Genomic DNA, 23,113 nt, shown 5'->3' with positions numbered 1-23,113 from the left:
ATGGCATTATTACACTGATCTCTGTTTGTCCCTGAAGGTTTGCTGAGCACGCGTGTGCTCTTTGTGTCACATGGATTCAAATACCACGCATTCACATCTGCCCAGTAAAACAACAGTCTTTCTGCTTTTGGCTGACCGGCTGCTCACATGGAGCAAGTGTGAAAAAATCAGTGTTTCAAACCAGCGACGCTTGGTTCCCGAGGCTGCTCTTCAAATGATTAACCTACCACCATGTTAATGTAAACATTGACCGACATGTCAAAAGGTGTTTGCCTGATCAATAAACACACTCATGTTTCATGATATTAATGCTTCGCACACACTCACACTTATACTGAAGTGCCTATTAATTAATTAGTACAAAGGCTTTTATTAAACACAACAGGAACTCAGATGTTGTGCTCTCAAATAGTGAAACATCCACAACAGGCTCAATAAAATCCTCCTGTGTATGTGTGTGTGTTCCTCATATTTGCTTTGGCATAACAAAGACAGTAGGTATTAGTTTCTTCTAATTATAGATATTAAAATGATCTATAATTCAAAAAATAAGGGATTTTCAAACCCAACAGGCAGCACACATCAGGTTCATATTAACATACAGACACAAGTTAGCCTTGAAGGCTATTCAGCAAACTTGCTGAGAGGACCTTGTTTTTCCTCCCATTCAATCAGAAAGTCCTTCAGATGTTAACCTTCACTTTCGCGGGGCAGTTATCCCATCAAAAGAGCAGTGAGTGTGCTCGGAAGAAGGCAGCGAGGACAAAGGGTAATATGCTAGATTATAAAGTTTTAGAGAGGATTCACCAGGCACTGTTTGTAAAAAGGAGATTATGTTTTCACTTATGGTGCTTTGTCGGAGGGGAAAGGATGGTGCACGTGCCACGGAACACAGTCAAATGTGGTGTGCATGCAGATGGAGACGTACAGGCTGGCTTCCATGGAGAGGAGGGGGAAAAAAATCCATCCATCCATCCGTTTTCTACCACTTTATCCTCCACATGAGGGTTGCGGGGGGTGCTGTGCCAATCTCAGCAGACATAGGGCGATAGGTTGGGTACACCCTGGACAGGTCGCCAGTCCATCACAGGGACACATAGAGACAACCCACTCTCACACTCACACCTATGGTCAATTTATAGTGACCAATGTATCTAATCCCCATATTGCAGGTTTTTGGACTGTGGGAGGAAACTGGAGAACACGGAGAAAACCCACACACACGGGGAGAACATGCAAACAGAAAGGCACTTGTTCAAACCCGGGTCTCGAACCAGGGTCTTCGAGTGCTAACCACTGCACCATCCGTGTGGCAAAAATACGATACGATTATCAGAAAATGGGGGATATTGCAGTGTTGCTGTTGTATTCAGTTAAGTGCTACACAGTGTAAAATGAAGGCTCACAGTGTCAGTGGGTGTAAATAATAAATAACTCAGTTTGAACAGAGCATACAGTTCTTCTTTAGGAGCAGATAGTTGTTTAAAAGACAAACTCACTTACTAAATACAAATTCAATTTCAGCTGTAAGTAGTGACACATACTGTAGTTTGCAAGTGGAACTCCTGGAACAATTAGTCAGTATTAGAGTTTGTAATACTGCCTTCAATATGCTAACCTCTTCAAAATATTACCTTACAGCAACATCTTTGATCAGACTGACACAGGGCTCTTGTGTTAATTCAGCCGAACACTCAAACCCCAGTATTTCCTTTCACCGCACAGGATTAAAATAGGAGCTCTCTCAAAGCTGACAATCTAAATTGTCAGTCAACTGTGAAATAATGAGTGGTAAATAATGCGCATGCAGTTAAACCTGCCTGGCTGGGAAAGGCCCGGGCAGAGATAAGCATGCTGTGAGTTCAGTGGCGAGACTTGTAAACATGTGGGACGTTCGATAAGGAGACAGGTGAATGTTGGAATAGTGGACACGGTGACTGTGAGTCTGTGGTTGATGATGTGTTTGTTTGTGGGAGGGGAGGACGGAGAGGAGAAAAACAAAACAAAGACCTCATTAAACACATCATCTACGATCGATATCCAATCATTCACATGCCACAGGTGGCCAGAGTGCTGAGGTTGGCTGAGAGACTCTGATGTCAGCTGGAGGATCCTCTTACAAGGTCCTGTTACACACAGCTTTGACAGTCAGACGTGTTGCTATGGAGACGGCATCCCGATAACCTCCATGTGGTGTTAAGCTTGATGCAACCTCTCCAAGTGACGGTGTGAAGAGTGTGAAGGAGGAAAAAAAGAGAGAAAGTGTGCATGACCCATTGAGTAGCTAAATGTCCCTTTTTGGAAGCATTTGGTGGGAATGATACGATAAGAATCTCAGTATCATTATCATGTGACAAGGACCTGCAAATGTTTGCTATGCTTTTGAAATAGCGAGAGAGCAAGGTGATAAATGCGTCACCACAAAGGTCTTGTGGTAAAATACTATGTTGTTTCCGATATTGGTAGAAAATTCAAGGTTGTGGTGCTGGTAGTGTATTGGGACACAAAAAAAGTACAATCCTAGAATCCGGCACAATGAACCCACAATTATAATATTGATGTGATGTGGTGTGTGCTTTTCACATGTTTGCATATTTTCTCACCATTTTCCCCCGCTGCTGAGCCGAACGTGTTTCTCGCAGGGTGAAGACGTTGCCGCAGACTGAGATCTCCCTCCAGACGCCTGGTTTGGAGTCCTGGGTGAAGCCATTTCGAGGGTGCATCACCAGCACGCCGTTTGTGGTCAGTCCGTCCATTTGACTGTCAGGCGTCTTCCACTTAGCAGCTTTCTCCTGAAGAAAACAGAGATGCGTGGTTGGATGTGAGCGCGGTTGGGACAATAGGATTTTCCCATTTTGTTGTTCTGGGCTTAATGTTAAACTGTAGTTGTATTGATCAATCAAATGATGTGGTATCTGGTACACTCTTTATGTACTCAACCCCGAACATGTGATCTCAACAGGGTATAAAGCAAAATGTCTATCCAACATGTTGCAACTTAACAAAAAAAGAAAAGGCTGCAAAGCAACTTCTTAACTTTTCCTTTGGCATACTTACCTGGACCCTTTGCCCCTATCGGAGCATAGGCCATCAACGCCACTCTTCCCTCAGGTTGATCTTGGAATGCCATTGATGCTTTTGTAACAAGGCCCTACCAAAACCCATTTAGACTCCTTGGGGGGGAAGTGGTCCAATTAGTCTGGCCTCTACCCTTTGACCTGTCCAGCTTGGGTACCCCTATCAGGAGCTTACGCTCCCGCTGGCATAGCTCTTAGGGTCACTGAGGCACTCAAGCCACCACACCGCTTCAAGGAATGGACCATGTGGTGGATAATGGGCACGGGTTACGTCAATTTTGTAGCCAAATAAACTTTCGACGGGACATCGGTTGTCCCTCTGTAGCCACAACAATTTGCCATTAAAATAAAAACACAAAAAAGAGAAGACCTCAAAGAATCAAACCCTTATCAAAAAACATACATGAAAAAGTAAAAGTAAGTATAACTGGGAAATGTTTTTTTCCTCCGTATGTCTGTTACATATCAGTTTCAGTGACGATTTATCTTTTCTGCCTTTCACTCTCTCTCGCTCACCCCGAGGAAGATGTTCTTGGAGGAATCGAAGCCTGCTGCATAGATGCGGGCAGTGTAAGGCGGCGTGCGCTCGCAGATGATGCGGCAGGCAAAGCGAGAGATGGTGCTCTGGACCGACTGGGTGTCTGAGTTACTCTGGCTGCCCGGCACCGTGTCGGTCACTACAAAGTCTATGGGACTCTCCGTTGACCGACCAATCTGGTGAAGAGAGAGATGAAAATTGATTCGACAAGACATATACAAGTGTCAATGACAAAAAAAACACTTAAAGTAGATGAACAAAGTGACTATGTCAAAACGTTTAATCAGTTCACAACTAAGATGATCACACATCATCAATATTAAGTATATTAGTTTAACATTTGCTGTAGTGTCTTCCATCTGCTCCGGAGTGTCATATCGGCGAGGGGTTAACATGAAATGCGATGTTGCCATGTTAGTTAACAGTGGGCCACAATTTGAGCCTTCTTCTGCTTATATTTTATGAAATTGGCACCATGAAAAGTACAACAAATGAGCTTTTAATAGTTCTCTGTTTGTGCCGTATGTTTAAAACAACAGTCGCTGAAAACCTCTGCGCTCACACACTCAACGGTCCAGCGCTGTTACCCACCCCAATTAAAGAAGTTATGGTGAGCACAGCAGTGAAGTGGAAAAAATAACAACTGTAAATTGGTTGTAAAAGCAGGTGATAAAAGCAGAGGCTTGTTACCTGGAACATGTCTGTATTGCTGTCATGGGTGTACTCCACCACCACCGTCTGGGCTCGAGACAGAGTGTATGAGATGCTGTGCTGGTCTTTGTTGCTTATGGCCTGTTGAGACAGAAGGAAGAAAAGAGGGGGGGGATATGAAGACATTTCATTTGTCAAGTCAACACTTTTCTTCTCTTCAGCTGTACAACAGGAATAAACCTGAAGTAGAGACACATCTGACACCACTGATCCTTGCAAAGAACAGAGGAAGGGTGTGGTGGGTGAGGAGTTCAGATATGTAGTCAGAAGCTGGACCCAAGTCTGCATTAATGTCTTTTCAGTCAGTGAGGAGTCAGGACCACCCACTGGGGCAGAGAAGGACAATCACTCCTCCAGACTCTTTAAATTACACCAGCTCAAAGCCTGACCTGTACCAGTGTGTGTGTGTGCGTGTGTGTGTGGGTGTATAAAAGAGAATCCATTAAATACAGATGTTAAACCAAACGTAATCAAAGGTCCTCACACAGACACACCCCTCACAGTCTTCTGTTCCTCAAACAGATTTTAGGAGGTTCTATAACTGATGAGGGAAACACACCACGTGCCTCACAGGACTTTGCAAGAAAATGCTCACTTACTTGCAACTGCACATTTATTTAGCTTAATGTATTTTTAGTCTGTTCAAGTCAGGTAAATAATAAATTGTACAAATACCTTTGCTTCCAACAAGGTCATTCCATGACTATAATGTACTGTACTGTGTTACCCAGTGTGTGTGTGTGTGTGTGTTTTTACCTTGGCTGCCTGTGGAGAGCAGGCGACGTGAACTGTGCTGGGTTTCACCCCGTTTGCCTTCGGTCTCTTACAAAGTGCAAAGCGGCTTTTACGTCGACCTCTGTCCCCATTAGGCAGAGAGCCATTGTACCTGCAAATACATGCACGGACACACACACACACACACACACACATACAAAAAACAATAAACAATAGGTTATTATTGTCTGAGCTGCCATTTTATACACTGGAAATTGTGTTGTGCTCTGTCCACGATGATGTGCACACAAACAAGAGCCTATACTTTTTATATGCCCTTTTCTTTTTTTTTACAAAAGCAAATCATGCCCCTATAATCAACAAAGCCCTCCACACATAACCCCAGAAGGCCTGAGAAAATAAACACACAGAGAGACTCATTTAGCCTGATACACGGCTGAGGAAAGGAGAATAAACAGAGGCGTTTCCTCGGACAGAATGGAGTCTCTGTGACTCCCAACTGCAACAAGACTGTTGTGTCTCTGTGAGTGTGTGTGTGTGTGTGTGTGTGCCCGCGTCTATTTTAATGTCCTGTGCTAAGAAAACACTCAGAAAGTGTTTATCGTCTCCATCTACCTTTCATTAAATCAAACAATGTTCTTGTGTGTTTCGGAGCGCTGACCAGCAACACAACGACCACAGTTGATCCGTTAAGATGCTTAGAAACCTTTGTAACATGGTGGTGGCGAGATCAATGTGTTTATTTGAAAAATAACTTGACAAGCAGAATTACTTTTCACACAAAATAAAAAAAAAAAAAGACCCACAAAGGGGACAAAATAAGCACTTCTGCACATTTAAGGTTTTCAACACCATAGCTGTACATTGGGGTTTCCAGGTTACAAGCATGTGAAGTCCAGTTAGCATGTCACTGTGTGAATACACTGAGGTTACACGATGTTATTCTTTACTGCACGCACATGTTTTGGATTAGCTATCACCAGGGTGAAGTGATATTCCTGTAAGCAGCCCCACAGATTTATAAACAGCACTGCATACATAAACCACGCTCACTACCTTAACAGTGTTATGACATCCAGAAGCCGCAAAAGTTATGGACTCCTCTGACTCTACTAATATGTACCGGTAACTATATTCAGCAGAGATGAATGCCATTTAGCAGTTTTCAACTCGTGTTTGACATTAATTATCGATTTATATCTATAAAAAAACAGCAATATTAAGTGTTGTTTATGGTTGCAAACAAAATGAACAATGAAAACGTGAAGCTTTCTTGACCCACAACATTTTAGATGAACAGAAAAGATGGGCCAGGATGAGTAATGTCTGATTTTAAAGTCGTGAACAAGAATAATGAGAAGAAAATGATGTGACAAAAATAATGCAGCAGAAGTTATGCTGTGCAGGACGTCAGCCCAGCTGCAACATGTCTTTGTCCAATTAAACACTTGAAATAAATGTACTGAGTCCGGTGCAGAAGGCACAGACCGGCTGTGAGGACGCCCAGCCGACAGCTAAATGTTTCTCTGAGAGTGCAGATCTGCTAAGATCAAACAACGCCCGGAGGGTTTATGAGTAACCATGGTGAGAACAGAGCCACAGCAACGTTTGGGAAGAGTAACCATGGCAAGAGAGTAACCATGGTGAAGTTTAGCCCCGTATCCAGAGAGAGGGCACGGCAGTCTACTGGAGTAAACTCAAAGTGTAATTGGAAGTTCAAAACCAGGTTCCCAAGGGGAGAATAAATGTCTGCGTGTACACACATGCATCCAGTTCAAGTGTCCGCAACAAGTTTGTATTTGTGTGTGTGTGTGTGTGTGTGTGTGTGTGTTTGTACAGGTCACAGCTGGGAAAAGGTTAGTCTGTATTCAGAGGCACATGCATTCATCAGTAGTGTGTGTGTGTGTGTGTGTGTGTACAGGTTTTTCAAACAGTGAGGCAGGAAGGATCAGAGTTAGGAAAAACTTAGTGTGTATTCAGAGACCATTAATTCACACAGTTGTGTGTGTGTGTGTGTGTATGCGCGTGCACTGCATGTGTTTTCTCCAAACACTTGTAAACTAAGGCTTGGTGTGCAGCAACAACACTTATGCAGAAAACCTATAAAAACATAAAGACATGCTGTGCGGGTAATTACTACCTGAGGCTGAGAGGCTCTGTGTGTGCGAAACCATAAACATTAAAACTCTAAATGACAGAATAAATGTTGAAATGTCCTAATGCCAAACTAAAATTACAGTGTGAAAGGAAACTGTACGAGTTCCAGCTCCATCTGCAAGTCGTAGAAATAAGTAGGAAACAGACAAAAAGATTCAGACACGGTTATAACGGTAATAAAGAATATAGGATGCCCAGCATACAGAGAGACAGATGTGGATTTGTATACTGTATGTAGAATTGTTTGGACATTGATGACCAGTGTGTCAGTAAGGAGATGCTGCAATATTCCTCTGGATTTGGTCAATATCATAACAGGCTTAGTAAAAACATTGTGATGCTAAAGTAAGTATAATGGGCATAGGGAAGGTCAGAGACAACACCGGGCTACATGTTTGGTGAAGTTTGCTTCGTGTTTGCACATGCAGGTCTGTTCTTGGTCACACAGGAAACATTTAAAACAACAACACTTGTTTGCCCCTGGAGAAAGTGCCAGATGTTTGGAGTTGACTACTGCTAGGCAGAGTTGGTACAACTGTGAAAATGCTTTATGCTAGCCTATTGACCCTTCATGCTGCACCTGCACCGACTTAACACCATTCCAGAAGTGGCAGTGCTACAAGCTCCACAGATCCTAAACCATGTGGTCTGTATAGTATGGTCAATCTGTAATTTTAAACTTTAAACTTGTTTAGTGCTTTTGTTATCAAATATTTCCAGTCATTTGTGAGATTGTTTTTTTTATTCAGGATACTTAAATGTCCCCTCTTTAGTTTCAGACACCTGTTTTGGGGCCCCTGGTATGTTTGTACCACAAATATGCACAGGGACATAGATTTTGGGATTACCAAGTTCATGTTAGACCAGAGCCACACTGAATGTATTAGCAGTGCACCTGCAGCACAAAATGTCTTGCTTTTCATTTACATGTTAGAGCAGCCACACTGGAGCAGCGTGGCTTGGCCGGAGAATAGAGTTGTCGCATTTTAAACCAAATAGTTTCCAGTGTCTCTCTGTATATTTGTCCCAACACATTTCCTTTACACATTTAGAAAATTTTTTTAACTAGGCTTTTATTTTGGCGCACTGGCCCAAGTGCACTGCGAATGGAGTCCTGACATTTAGCGTAATTAGCATAATTAAAAGAACTCTAAGAACTTCTTGCTGCAATGCACCAAAAACACTAAGAAGAAGAGGATTGTGAGATAGTCAAAATATTCATAGTCTTATGAGAAAAACACTTGTTATGTCTCAGTGATACCCACAACGTATTTAAAAGAAAACTCAACAGTTGGTGTAAAATTGAGATATAAACAAATGTTGTTTAAAATTTAACATACAATAGTCAACTTTAAACAACCGTAGTCAGCCCCAGTCACAACAGGTTCCCTAATGAACTGTCTGATGTCAATGTGAATGTTTAATTGCAACAAATATCACTCTTCATGGGCTTTAAGATTCTGCTCTCAATGTTTATAGCTCATTTAAAAATGCATTATGTTGGCTTGATTTAAAGTGCATGCTTTGTTTTCCATGACCTTAAACAATTTACATGTACAGGACAGCATGTTTATATGAATTTAGAGTTTAGAGATTGCCACAGTAATTAATTCCCTTGTGACAACATGGTGTTTTCCCACAGAAAACAAATGCATTTAAGTGTTCATTTCACCACACTCACAGCCACACTTGCATCAGTGTGCAAAAAGTGCCCCTGATCACCTTTTTAAACAGACTGACCTGACCTAGAATCAAAGTTGAAAAGCGGAAAAAGCAGAGCATAACGGAAAACTGGGGTTCTCCCTGCTCCCTTGTAAAGGCACAGAACTGCATTTACTGTTCACACTTTTTCCACTAGGGAAAATTTCCACAGTCATCTCCCTGACAATACTGCTCCAGCACAGCCCTGAACAACAAACTGTGAGTCAGCTGTGAAACTCACTGTGTATGTGTGTGTGTGTGTGTGTGTGTCAGACATGAAAAGATATGTCTGTGTTGTACGAGCAACATGAAAGTGTGTGTATGCACGCGAGTGTAAGGAGTCTTTCCGACATCTACATTCCACTGTGGAGTGGGCTGGGACATTGAGTGGATAGGAATAGCCTATTGGGAAATAAACAGAAGAGAAACAGATAAAGGGACTCCTTCACTCCTTCAGTTATTGGAGAAAATGGGTGTGCATGTGTGTGTGAGAGAGTCTGTGTACCATTAGTTGTCTTCTATGAGATGAAGGGTGGGGTTGAGGGTTTTTTTCCCCCTACAGCTGAGTATGTGGACTTGTGTCAAAACAAATCTCTGGTGAGGGAACACAAAGGTGTTTGAGATCAGTGTCCAGTGCTGCCTCAAGTAATGTGGTTAATCCCATCTTCCAGAAATACTCAACCCTGGCTGAACAGCTGTATCTGTGTGCACACTTAGTTAATGCATGATCCTGTGAAACTAGACCAAAATATCCCACTTGTTTATGTTGCATTCTTGACTTTCCGCTTGGCTTTCTGGATCCCTGCCTTTGTTCATATCTTGTTATCAACTCTTCTGCTGAACCATTCAGAGACTTAGTTTGCTGAGCGTATTAAAAGATGTCCGCAGTACTTCATTTTCTGTTCTTCACCACCATTTACATTCAACTGTTCTTCAAGTTACAACTATCTTGCCATTTTTGGCATATAGTAAACAAAAGGATGTCAAATAATTGTTCTTTTTTTTGGACTGTGTCCATGGGAATGTCAGTCAGTCAGTCATCATCTACCACTTTATCCTCCACCAGAGGGTCGTGGGGGGTGCTGTGCCAATCACAGCTACATCGGGCGATAGGCGGGGTACACCCTGGACAGTTCGCCAGTCCATTGCAGGGCCACACACATAGAGACAAACAACCATTCACTCTCACACTCACACCTATGGTCAATGTAGAGTGTCCAATTTACCTAATCCCCACATTGCATGTTTTTGGACTGTGGGAGGAATCCGGAGAACCGGGAGAAAACCCATGCACACATGGGGAGAACATGCAAACTCCATGCAGAAAGGCCCTTGTTCCAACCGGGAACCCGGGTCTTCTCACTGCAAGGCAAGAGTGCTAACCACTACACCACTGTGTGACCCATAGGAATGTATTAATTTTAATATGGTGGTGCCTGATGTAAATAGTCAGAGTTTTCTTGGCACCATGTTTATGTTTACATCCAGTTTTTATTTAAAAGTGTAATGTGAATTGTTTATATTCCAGGTCTGGAAAATATGGCATTGCCTTGAAACTCAAAGATCTGTAAAACCTTCTCTTTTTACATATTAAAACTTCATGTCAGTAAAGTTTGCAATAAACCTGAAGATCAGCTCAAACCAACTAATACCCCATTCCCACTGATCAAAAAACATTTTTAATCCGTGTTCAAACTGTTATTTTCACTACACTTTTCAATGCATTTTATGGGCATTCAGGTCTCATGACTCTAAAATGCACACAGGTTTTTATGATATTCTGTGGGAATATAAAACAGGGGTGATTACATCTTTCTCTGTCAGTAAAAGGTGCAAAATCATAGTCACCGTAACAATGTCAATGAGGGTTTTGGTGTTGTTGGGTTTTTTTTATGTTTTTTTTGTTTCTGGCACATCTGTAACATCACAATTCCTGCACAGGTGACTGTATAAACCACAAATAAGGATTGCCGACAGTTTGACGTGGTAATATTGACAGCAAATACAGCATGTTTGCATGTTGTCAAGCGTTATCAAGCGACCCTTCTGTCACAGAAAAATCATAATCTGCGGCTCTGCCAAAACGTTTGGTGCTACTCACTACAGTTATATGGATTCAAATCACTGAATCAAAAGAGCATTTATGTACACAAAAAAAATCACAAATGATTTTTCTGAATATAATGCCCATGCAGTGCCTGTAATTTGATGGCGCTTACCCAAGCACAATGAGCTCTCCATACTTCACTGGCACTTTGGTGGAGGTGGTGGTGGAGATGTTTTCCTGCTCTGGGGAGTACATTGGGCACAGCTGAATGAGGTTCAGAGGAGAAGGAGGAGAGGCAAGATGGGTGAGATCCAACAGGGCAACAGGAAGGGGAAAGGAGAGAAAGGAAGGGGAAAGGTCAGCTGAGCCTCAGCTCCACCCTCTCATGCTTCATGTGTCGCTCTCTCGCTCTCCCTCTCGCAGTTTGGTGTGCCCTGCAGGGTGACAAAAAAGGATAAACACAAGGGTTAGCGTGAACAGCGGGAAAAATAACTCAAATGCAATAGATTTAAATCCAATGAGATTTCAAATCATGTTGCTCTTTCTGCAAGTGGATAGAGTTTCTTGAGATGCCAGAAAGAAGCAGGAATTTAACTTGCATCAACTTTAACAACAACTAGAAGAAGATAAAAGACAAAGTGTTCACTGTTTGTTATCTAACAAGGCTGCAAACATGGATATGTTAAATCAAATTATACGTCCTGGTAGGGTGACATTATACAGCAGATCATTGCTTTTCAAAATAAGGGCTGTACTGGGTTTAAATACTGAAACTGTTAACCACCTAGCTATTCTACTTTAATTGTTAACTGTGCTTGTCTTTTGGTAGGAAGCCAGAAAAGCTCCTCACTGACAACTGTCAGCAAGCAGGATGCACATGAATAGGAGGATACAAAAACCACAGTACAAAGAGAAAAAGCATGAAGATAATCATAAAGAAAACATGATAAACGGGGGGGGAAAAAACATCAAAAACATCAAATAACAAAAACATTCGTACCCAAGATATTTAGAGCAGCTTCAAAGACTGAAACTGCTCTGTCAGATACAAATGGAAACACACCCACAAATGTCAACATGTAAAATATTTGCTACAAAAGCGCAAATAAAAGGCCTTAACCAGAGCATTGGGGTCATGACTCAGGTCAAGAGAACATGCAACGTGTTTTTCTTGGAGTCAGGTGAGTATCTGTAAATACCACACAATGAAAATAAATGCTGACTGACAAGAGATGACTTAAACACACATAAGCGCGCGCACACACACTCACACAAAAACGTACATAAAGCTTTCTAAATACACAGGAAATCACAGGGAGGAGCAGAGAAAGAAAGTATGTGTGAGAAAAGAAGTCATGAGAAAAAGGAGATAATGGACTTCCTGTTACAATGAGCCAAAGCTCTCATGCACTCTCGACATCATGGGTTTAAGTTCAGCCTCTGTAGAATGATCTCTGCTCTCTGTCCCATTCACTAGACAAAAAAAAGTCTAAATATAAGATCACTTTTCAATCAGGCCTCTAACCTTATATGAAGCAGAACGTTTCTCCAGCAATTCTCAGACTGCCTCTGTGATGAAGGAATGCAGAGCCACACACGAATAAAGCATAAGAGGTGAAGTGTTTTGATGATGAGTGGGGATGGTGGTGGTGGTGGGGAGGGGGGACTGGTTCATCAGCAGTAAACAGCAGACTGACAGTCCCATCAGGCTGAGGGTGAGAAGTTCATGCAGGGGACTTCTACTGTTTTCAGAAGCATGAGATCAGCATGTCTCACAGTGAGTACAAACTTAAGATAAAGGTTTGTATAGGAAAATCAGGAATGATGATAACATGGCCTGTAGAACTTTAGATGAATGTAGTTTGTGTAAATACGAAAAAAAAAAAGCGAAAAAAATCTCCCTAAAAAATCTCTCCATAAAAGTAACATTGTATGCCTGTTTATTTTAATACAAACAAACACGGTTGGTGTAGCACTCTTGCCTTTGCAGCAAGAAAACCTTGGTTTATGACCCGGTCGGAACAGGGGCCTTTCTGCATGGAGTTTGCATGTTCTCCCCGTGTGTGTGTGGGTTTTCTCCTGGTTCTCCGGCTTCCTCCCTCAGTCCAAAAACATGCAACATGGGGATTAAGTCAATTGGACAGTGCGTGTGAGAGTGGGTGGTTGTTTGTCTCTATATGTGGCCCTGTGATGGACTGGCAAACTGTCCAGGTTATACTCCGCCTATCGCCCTATGTCAGCTGAGATAGGCACAGCTCCCTCATGCGACCCTCATGTGGAGAATAAAGTGGTAGAAGATGGATGGATGGAAATAAAAAACACACACACTCTATACAGTTCTGTGATCCGACTTCACATTTTGAAAGAGCAGTGCTCTCCATACGCTAACACAGATGAGACTAATGCTAATGACAGTCTGGCCTTTGAGTCAGTTCCTTCACCTCCGGCCCACATGCTCAGTGGAGTCCGCTAAGAAAGGAGGGCTCTTCACTGCAGTGGGTGCATGCACAAACACTTCCCACTCAGAAACAGGAAGTTACAGGGTGCTTACACTGCCACCAGCCTCTGTCATCAGCTGACTGTGGGTGACGGTGGCATTTCCGACTTCAGTCAAAAATAAAGACTTCACAAACATCAGATACCAGAGGGAAGAAAATGCATGTGGGACAGCTAAAAGGCCAACCTACTGTATATATTGAGGTGTTTTTGGACTTGCTGGAGCTATGAAAACTAGAGCTGAGAAAAATGTATAACATACAGCAGGTCACAAACAGTACACCATATTGCCAACAATTACCAATTTTTACACACCCAATGCACCCAATAAACAAACAAAGAAATGAGAATAAACTGAAACACCCCAAAAGACTGTGCCCTCTGCCATGAGCCATGTACATATACGGCTGCTAAAGTGATGCACGCTTCTGCATAGGAGCAGTCGAGCAAGACTGTGGAACCCAGCAAGGTGGGTATGAGTATGTGTATGAGATTACCAGTGTTTTTTACATAAAAAAAAATTGGGACATAAAATAGTGGGTACTTCACTACATGCCATGGATGTTGAAGAAAGAGAAGTCAGGAACAGGGACAAATGGATTCTAAGTGCTGTGAGAAACCGTAACAAATGCATTAGCATTACCTCACTCTTGCATGCAGGCAACATTATTCAAACACATTCACATTGGGTCCACTTTGTGGTGTGAGTGAGATAAATTAAACATATACATTAACTCTTCATGGCATGGAAACTTTTATTTGAGACTTTGCTCCCCTGATGTTTTGCCAATCTCACAACAAACTGGAGAATGATTGGTATTATGGGACTCAAACTGTACTTCACGCCATTACACCATCACTACCAGCCTGGAGTGTTGAAAGATTTGTGCAACCGACGCCAAATTCTCACCAATCCATCTGCATTCCTCAGGAGAAACGCCGATTCATCACACTGCAATGCTTTTCTAAGCTTCGACTTTCCAAATTCAGTGAGCCCGAGTTAAATGCATTCTCAGAGTTATGTTCTTGGCTTTTCTTCGCTTGGCTTGCTTTCAAGTGTTTGAGTGGCTTATCTGTGAGCCGAGAGCCTACCTGCTCTCACATCCTTACAATCATACACCCTTCATCACAGCCTCACACCTGAAGACGTAACATTTGTAAGACACATCCTCGTATCCGAGTGTTACCGCTGTGTTAACGATAAATCTATATTCAGTGTCTCAGACCATAACAAACACTGTGGAACTATTAACAGCCTCATCGAGCACAGCAAGAGGGAGAAAAGATGGCGAAGACGAAACAGCAGGGCCAAAATCACATTTAAGTAATTCATCCACCTGTTATTGATATATCTGACAAACATCCGCAGGTGGTGGGAAATAGAAATCTTTACAGCTATTTTCTGACAGTAGACAGGGAAGTTTAGTTGGAGGAAGGTGTTTTATTGTAGTCAGTGATGATAAAAGCAAAATGGAAGACAGCGGGAGGAAGAGGGAAGTGAAGATTGGGTGTGTTCAAAGTGCAAAACCGAATATAAGGCTGAGCTCTGCTCCTTCTGACAGAAGGGGTTAATCCCACGCAGCAGTATCAGTGTATACTTAAACACTGTGCTCTAAACTGTGTGCATGTTCAGATGTACACAATAAGCAGTGTCAAGGGAGCTGTTGGACGACGTGCCAGGAATTGATTTTAACCTATGGATATCCAGACACTACAGACCAAATGAAAAATGGGTCCAAATGCAGTGGGTCCTGTTATGGAGCATGTGTACATGATTGCTGAATAAGAGTTCTGTCTCAACTCTACTGTTATCAAGAGATCAAAGACAAAAAACAGCAGGCCGTGCCTCCGTCATCGTTTAAACAAAAACACTGTGCACATATTGCTCTCCCTGAAATAATAAATAAATAAAATCAACTCATCCAGTCCATTATCCCCGCAGAAGTTCATAGTGTCCTTCTATTACACAACATCATACATGTGAAATGCAAAACAGACAAAAGCACAGTGAAGAGTTAAGTGAGGTGGAAATGAAAAACCATGATGTTTCAACAGAGGAGGCTGAAATTTCCATCTAGCATGTATTAATGAAGTCTGTTTTAATATTTAAAGCTTCACCAATGGACACTTTACATCAAAGAACCCTGTTTGACTGATCGCCTAATTTTGTTACCTTTGATTATTTCTGTACTTAAATCATTTAGGGTGACGTAGAGAAATATGTCATGCCGGGATTGCTTAAATGTCGCTTTCAATTTAGAAAAACAAACGTACATTATTGATCGCTTTAATGTGTGCGTGAGAGAGACAAAACTGGATAAAGTGATATCTTTGGGCAGAGTGTGTGTGTGTGCAAAGATCCCTACTTCTGCAACCCTGCATGACACAGTGCTTGGTGTGGCTGCCTGCCAGCTGCTGCTTAGCTACAGAGACACACAGTCCTACAACAATAGATCCAGGGCTCAGAGAGACTGACTTTGCTGGCCGGGGTCACAGACTGTAACAACCTGCTGCTGACAGCGAGAACAGCAAACTCACACTTACAAAAGCCCTCGTAAAACTCAAGTGCAAAAAGGTATGCGCGACACCTACCATTCCCACTGGCTGCCAACAGAGCACAACAGAGACAAAAACAAAAGTACAGTACATGGTGCAGACAACGTGCATACGCCTTCATGTCAAGACAGATGGAATGTATCAGCGTGGGGATTTCAATGCATTACCATGTGAGCTGCAGTGTTTCACATCAAAGTGTTTTAATATACAAAGATTGACGCAAAGCAATGAGCGAGGGAACTGAGTCCACATTAATACGCCGTGGCAAAAGTTCACAGCAATATTTTCATGTTGCATGGAAAAGTGTGTACGAGTGACACAAATTCATATTTACAAGGCACTGCTCTGTGGAAACAAACAACTTCCCCTAAGGCAGTGTTTCTCGACTTGGAGATCAAGAACATAAAATGGGTCAGAAGATCTTCTAACAGTGTGATGGACAAAGATGAACTGACAGAAGGAGTTACTAAACAGTGTTAAATAATCTGCTATGGCTACTATACACACAGCCAATATATATTCCTGATATCTAACCAGCCTGAGGCCTTAAGCTGCTGGCTCGTGTGACAACACTTCCTATACCCGACACCTACTTAAAGAGACAACCGATACTTGACAGTGATTTATGAAATCTTTTTTGTATCTGCAACGCTTTCAACTAGATTTTTCCCAGCACTGAAACAGCCAGAAGGACAAACAAAGAAACCGCTCTATGGCCCAGAGCTGATCATAACACACACTAATTTTACCATTAGTATTGTAGTGCACAGCTCTCCAATAAGCAAATGTAATTTGTATATTAATATAAACTTTTGGCACCAGCGACGATTGTAACATTCAATCATCTGTCTTCTCCAATTAGCATAAATATCGTAGCGCTTTTTTCTATTCCCATTTTAACTCCGACTACCTGTTGCTTTCACTGGGTAAAATGTCAAATGTCACAAGCAGCAAGTTGTTTATGCTGTCACTGATACACATCATAACAGACCAGCATGAAACTCAGGTTTTGTCAGGTTTGTTGGGTCTCTGTGCTCAGCCAGGGGAAAAGAAGCCTCACCCTGTTCCACATCCTTGTTCTAGTTGATTGTGCCCTGTTTATAGGTCACATTAGTCCACATAACCTGTATTCATAATTGAGCGTGGACCTGAAGTATGCAGAATAAAACAATATGTAAGCTCATACATATTTAAAGCTGGACTCTGTATCTGCAGATAAACGCAATGAAAACAAATGATTACTGTTTTAGCATTAATTCATCCTTTTTTAAATGACACGTTACCTTGTTACTACAACTAGGTTGTGAGAAACACAGCAACACAAAATAGCCCACATAACAAAGACAAGTAGGAATTAAAAACAAACACTTTTACAAATTCAGTAAAAGCAGAAACCCCCACAACAGACAGTAGGACAGGGATGCACACAAAGAAAAAAGAAAAACAGGACCCCCTGCATGGAGCAACATCTTCATTACTGGAAAGTGGTAATGATATCCTCCTGGTCCAATGGGTCATCAGATCAATAAATAATAACAGATGCCTGGAATAGACTCTCAGAAGCTGACATGCTTCTGGCTAGCACATCTGCTCCAATTTGAAAAGACAACCTACTGGAGAATATAATAAAATGACTTTAATACTGTTGCTGATTTGTGGGTTGCAGTGTCAATTCTAATATATTTTCTCTCACTGTGTGATAGTCATTTTAACAAATTACTTGCTGAAAACAAACACGTGCTGCTTGATTTTTCTCAACTTTCTTTGCCTAAAAAGAATCTGGCATAGTCACACGTGAGCAAATTGACGAGCTGTCACCAGGATGTGTTAAGAAGCACACAAGTTGTCTATTTACGTGTCATGCCTTTTGTTATGACACTCTGATACTAATATTCTGCCTGCTGGGCGCCAAGTCGCTGTCAATACAATGTGGGATGAAAGTGGATGACACTCATTCTGTGAGTGCATATGTGTGTTAAAGATGATAACTCATAGGAAAGGGGATGTGGTTGCTGTGATCATTGTCAGAGTCCTTAATAAAGAAGGTCATGAGATACCCAGATTATTCCAATAATTCTCACCACATCCTCAAAACACGCCGAGGCTTTTAGGTGTTTCATATCTTTCATGTTCCCTATTAGTCGTTCGTGAGCAAGAGACTTTGAAGTCGCTGAGCAGTCGACCTCACATCTTCTAAATCTTACAGCAACAATTTTCTTAAAACACAAAAAGTAGCTCTGCTCTTTCCTCCCATTTCAGTCTTTTGATTTTTTTCTTCTGACAGTTGGTTCCTCTCAGCACAGATAGATGGCAGATAAGATGCGACGGGCTTTAACTTGTAAGGTGTTGTGTACATTCGGCAACAGTGCAGTGTGAATAGAATTTCCTCGTGTCTATTGCCCACAGCTTTCTTTGCAGAGAGGTGATCAGTTCTGGAAAGTGGCCCTGTTTGCTAGAACCATGAGTCTGTAATCAAAGAGAGCGAAGATTTTCTAATATACCAGTAATTGAGAAAGACATTGAACTGAAAAATAAATGAATTGAGAGTCAATTTTATATTTGAGTCTTTTTGTGTTGCTTTACTCTAGTTTATGGCTGGATTAGTCATTTGAAGACTTGCAGGAACATTTGGTTTTTGAGATTTTATAAATAAAATGTAATTAATATATGTTTAACAACCATAATAAACATTATTCTTCTTGGGCTGAGGTTCATGTTTATTTGAACACTGGACGAAGTTTTGCTCGTTCGAGTGTAAATATGCTTTCTGTTACAATAATATTGTCGAGCAGGGCTGTAATTAACACCGTTTTCCATGGTCCATTTATGAGCCAATTACTTTCCTGACTGATGTTTTCTTAAGAAAAATGTGACAAACAACCTTGACCTTATGTGATGATGTCTTTAACAACCGACATTTCAAATCCAACACATTTTTAGTTTACCATCACACACGTCAAGAAAAAACAGCAGATCCTTTTATTTTATTTCTATTCCAACCATAAAATGTTTGGCACTTTTGCTTGAAAAATAACCAAACTTATTAAATTAATGAAATCTTAATTAGTTCAATTTTTTCTTTCAGAATTTATTACTATAAACAGAAAAAGGTATCAGCAAGGAAGAGAAAAGAAGAACCACATTTGTACAATCTCATTATTTCAAATGAAAACTGACCACAAAAAATCATTTTACGTAGCCAGAGAGCGAGGTGGATACGAAAAATCTACTTTCCATTTCAAATTTAATAGTATATGGTGATGTGAGGGGAGCACAGCTTCTCCCGCTCACATTTATGTATGTCATGTGACACATTCAGACACAATCTGCCAGTTAATTAAGACTGAGCCCGCAGGCACAGATTCACCAGCAGACACCAGCAGCTTGGAGCTTTATCGACAGCTTTGTTGCTGTGTGCTGCAAAATCAATTTAAGGATTTCTGCACTCGACTGCAGATTTCCCTCTCACACATAAATCCCACACAAAATGCAGGTCTCATCACTACTTGTTTTCAGGAACCATTGTGCTGCATGCGCAGTTATTCCAAAATGAGTCAAAACTTCACATTTGCAGTAGGTTAAACACTCTCAGGACTGGCATCAGTCTAACATTCATTGCCACGTTCAGTCCCTTAGGCCTTTCTTTACTGTATTGTTCAGACTTCATTTCATTTTCTTTCTATTTATCTTATAAAATCTTATCTGACCAGCACTAGCAATTATTCCAGAAAACGTTTTTTAAGAACAAAGTGACCAAGAAATTAGAAGACACATTTCTTGTGAATCAAATTATGCAATTAGATTACACATACTGTACATTTTGTTCTTGGTAAATATTAGCTAAGAGATAGAATGTGTGAGCAGGACGGAAGCTAAAATGAAGAAATGTTTCTAGAGGTTAAATGTGAAGTTCAGAGTAAAGATGAGATTGTAGGAGTGAGCTCACTCAGCTGATGTACTGTACCTCACACTGCAAAGAATCACACCGACCTCCTCTCTTCTCACAAGAGCTTTCTTTGTCAAATTCCTACTCCGAGAAGAACTCTAACCCACTTAACCCGTGACCTGGAAGGCAGGGTAGGGCTTCCAGCTCAGTGGAAGAGGAAAAGAAAAGACAAAACCATGTGTTTTAACTCATGGCCTCAAGGAATGAGCCTTCGAGAGGAAGAGGTGCTCAGTGCTTTGGCTAAATCCAGATGAAACCACAGTGAAAATGTCTCTTTGGGAGGTTTGAATCACATCTTAAAGTATCTAAACCTAAGTATCTACAGCACAGAAGCACATTTCTGTTGTAACAATATCCCTGCAAAGGTTTTCTAAATTACATAAAATGACAGGATGTATATCAAGCTTCAATTAACACTGAGAACCTTTTTTTTACTTTTTAAATCTGATGAAAAAGTTGAACTTGTCTCTTTTCCTCACCACGCATAAACACCTGTTACAATTTATGACAACATACCAAGTAAAGTTTTTACAATTAGAAATTAGATTACATTATAGTGTGGAATATGGCTGCAATAATGCTAAATTAAATTAATGCTAAATTAAATTCAACCTGCTATTCAGTTTCTCATTGAATTGTTAATTTAAATTAAAGCTTAACATCATTATGTTCAGTCCAAAGTCCCTATTATGTCATAATCTTATATACACTTGGAGAGTAATGACTATAGCTAGAGATTGTATCTAACAGGAAAAGAACCAAAAACATAACTGATTGATGACAGTAGACTGTATGTTTCTGAGAGGACCTCCATGTGAAGGGAGCCAGTGCCACGTCAGTGCCTTAAATCAGAAACATCAACTTCTTGCCACAAACACCAGCTGCATGTTGGGAGATCCAACTGGCCAAGATGCTTTCAGCCAGTTAGCAACCACCCAGCTCCAAACAAATACCACATGTTCTTCACCTCAGAATGATAAGAATTCTCATTCAGAAAAAAAAAAAAAAGAATCAAATGTGTCAAACTAAGATGAGTCAATGTTATCAATGCTTTCACCTCTGAATACAGCTGTAACAACTCTAAATAAATGACTCAACCATGGTCCCAGGTTTATTCTCTACATCATCCTGTCAAAATATATCAAAATAAAAGTAAATGTAGCTAAGGGGAGTGAAAACAAGAAAAAAAAAAAATAATAAAGAATAAATAAACCCTCATTAGTCTGGACATCAGTCATCCCTTTATGGGCTTGAAAAAGGGAAAAGCGTGAGATGAAAGCCTCCCCACAGTTTCTTGGAATGTCTTTCATTGTTTTTCCGAATAATGACTAAAACGGAGCATTACGCGGCACATCAGGACGGAGGTTTTATGGTTTCAGGAAAAGAGTAGGATGCAGGGCCTGACCATAAACCTCATCCTTGTAAGTGGTGCGTGTTTAAAATACAATTTCATCTTAACAACATTCAATAACAAGCCAAAGGATGTGCTAACCCCTACAAATTATGGCTAAGAGTTCCGCTTGCATGTGGGAGGTTGTATGTGCATAAGTGTGGACTTCAAAATCCAAAGAGAGTGCTTGCAGTGCAAGTGAAATGCCTTCGTGCATGCACATGTGAGCATTTTGTGTGGGCGCGATCTCATTTTCAGACGCCCTGTGTCTGGTCTCCAGTGTGTAGGATTGCACGGTCGGGTCAGAGCAGAGGGATTGGTTTGCTCACAATGAAGATTAGACGCTCAATGAGTCGGAAACTGATCCGTTGGAAGAAGGGGGAACTGGCAAACCTGACGCCAGATTCTCTCCTCTCCTTTACCTCTCATGCCATCTCCTCCCTGATCAAACTTGTCCGATCAATGAACACGAACAGATGGCATCAGCATTACAGAACATGTGGAAAGAGGAAGACGGCGGGAAAACTCAACTCTAGTCATCTTGGACATGGGATGAAAACATTGTTTTTGCAATATGTACTCATGTAAGGAAGCATGCATGCATGCATTTTAAGAGAGGATAAAATGGTATGCTTTGCTTCACCCCTGTCCTAAGTTTTATGAATTAGTGTTGAGCTGTTTGTTGACCTATATTTTCACAATGAGGAAGGAGCAAAAAACATAACCGACAAACTAATATCTTTCATCTGCAAAACAAAAGAAATGTCAAAGACGGTCAACAAATGAAGCCATTACTGTTTTTACTTTATATTCTCTGATATGCAAAGCTTTGTACTTAAGCATCAGTGGTGGTTTGTGCACTAAATTATTCTAGATGACGAGAAAGAAAATGTGCTGTGAATGTAACTGTAACTTTACTTTCAATCAAATAATGTTTCTTTCAAGTTAATTAAACTTAAGTATTAGTTTATGCTCTCATGCCAAATCCTATTTATTTATTTTTATTTATCCTTTATTTAGCCAGGAAGGTCCCATTGAGATACAATATCTCTTCTTCCATGGAGTTCTGGTCAAGATAGCAGCATAGATAGTACACATAGTTACAAAAACGAGGTGCATAGAAGGACAAAGCAGTTTAACCAAATTCTGACTCGAGTCATCTATTCTTCATTCATCAAAATATCATGTTATACCTGTGGCTTGTGTTGTTTTTTTGTTTTTCTGGCCTGGAAATAAAGTGATTTGAAAAAAAAAAAAAAAAACATGCTATTGACACAATGTGCTGCAAAAATAATATACAGAGTAAGTGTTTTAAAAGTGTTACATTTTGTTGGCGTTAGTGTTAATCAAGCTGGTTTTACTAGAGACGATGTTATGGAGGCAAGTTTTGTGGTGAGTGAGCTAATAGGCCGAAACCTCAGACAAAGTAAAATTGTGCTTTGTGTGCGAACACGAAGCATTTTCCTACTCCACGAGAACAAAAGCCTGCTGTGACATCTGAGAGTGATGGAGACTTTGCATGAGGTAATCGTTGAGAGATTTCAGGAGACATGAAAATCAAACAAGCAAAGGAACTGAACACATTTGCATGCTGTTTTACGTTGAAACTACAACAATATATCATTGAGTGGCAAAGCAACAACAAGCCTAAATGTCTTTGTGTTGGGATTCGAAAGACTGTGTACAACCTGTGGATTTTCTGAGGAGAAGCAGTGAAAAATCCATCCTTGTTTGGCACAAACTTCTCCTTGGCTATAAG

At 41.0% G+C, this 23,113-nt stretch overlaps 1 protein-coding gene across 1 annotated transcript in view; it reads right to left on the bottom strand.

Annotated features, from left to right (window-relative positions):
* The window catches only part of peli1b (pellino E3 ubiquitin protein ligase 1b), a 37,991-nt gene that overhangs the window by 3,498 nt on the left and 11,380 nt on the right, over positions 1-23,113 (bottom strand). Inside the window, exons 2-6 of the mRNA XM_058651846.1 lie at positions 11,139-11,400; positions 5,083-5,212; positions 4,306-4,407; positions 3,594-3,791; positions 2,604-2,792 (exon numbers count right to left, since the gene is read on the bottom strand). Coding sequence (XP_058507829.1) covers positions 2,604-2,792; positions 3,594-3,791; positions 4,306-4,407; positions 5,083-5,212; positions 11,139-11,221 — 702 coding nt within the window. The 5' untranslated portion in view covers positions 11,222-11,400. The remainder of the gene's footprint in view (positions 1-2,603; positions 2,793-3,593; positions 3,792-4,305; positions 4,408-5,082; positions 5,213-11,138; positions 11,401-23,113) is intronic.

Source organism: Solea solea, chromosome 15 (assembly GCF_958295425.1).
Source record: "Solea solea chromosome 15, fSolSol10.1, whole genome shotgun sequence".
Lineage (NCBI taxonomy): Eukaryota > Metazoa > Chordata > Actinopteri > Pleuronectiformes > Soleidae > Solea > Solea solea.
Note: the sequence above shows the minus strand (reverse complement) of the source record. Positions and strands in the feature narration are given on the sequence as shown.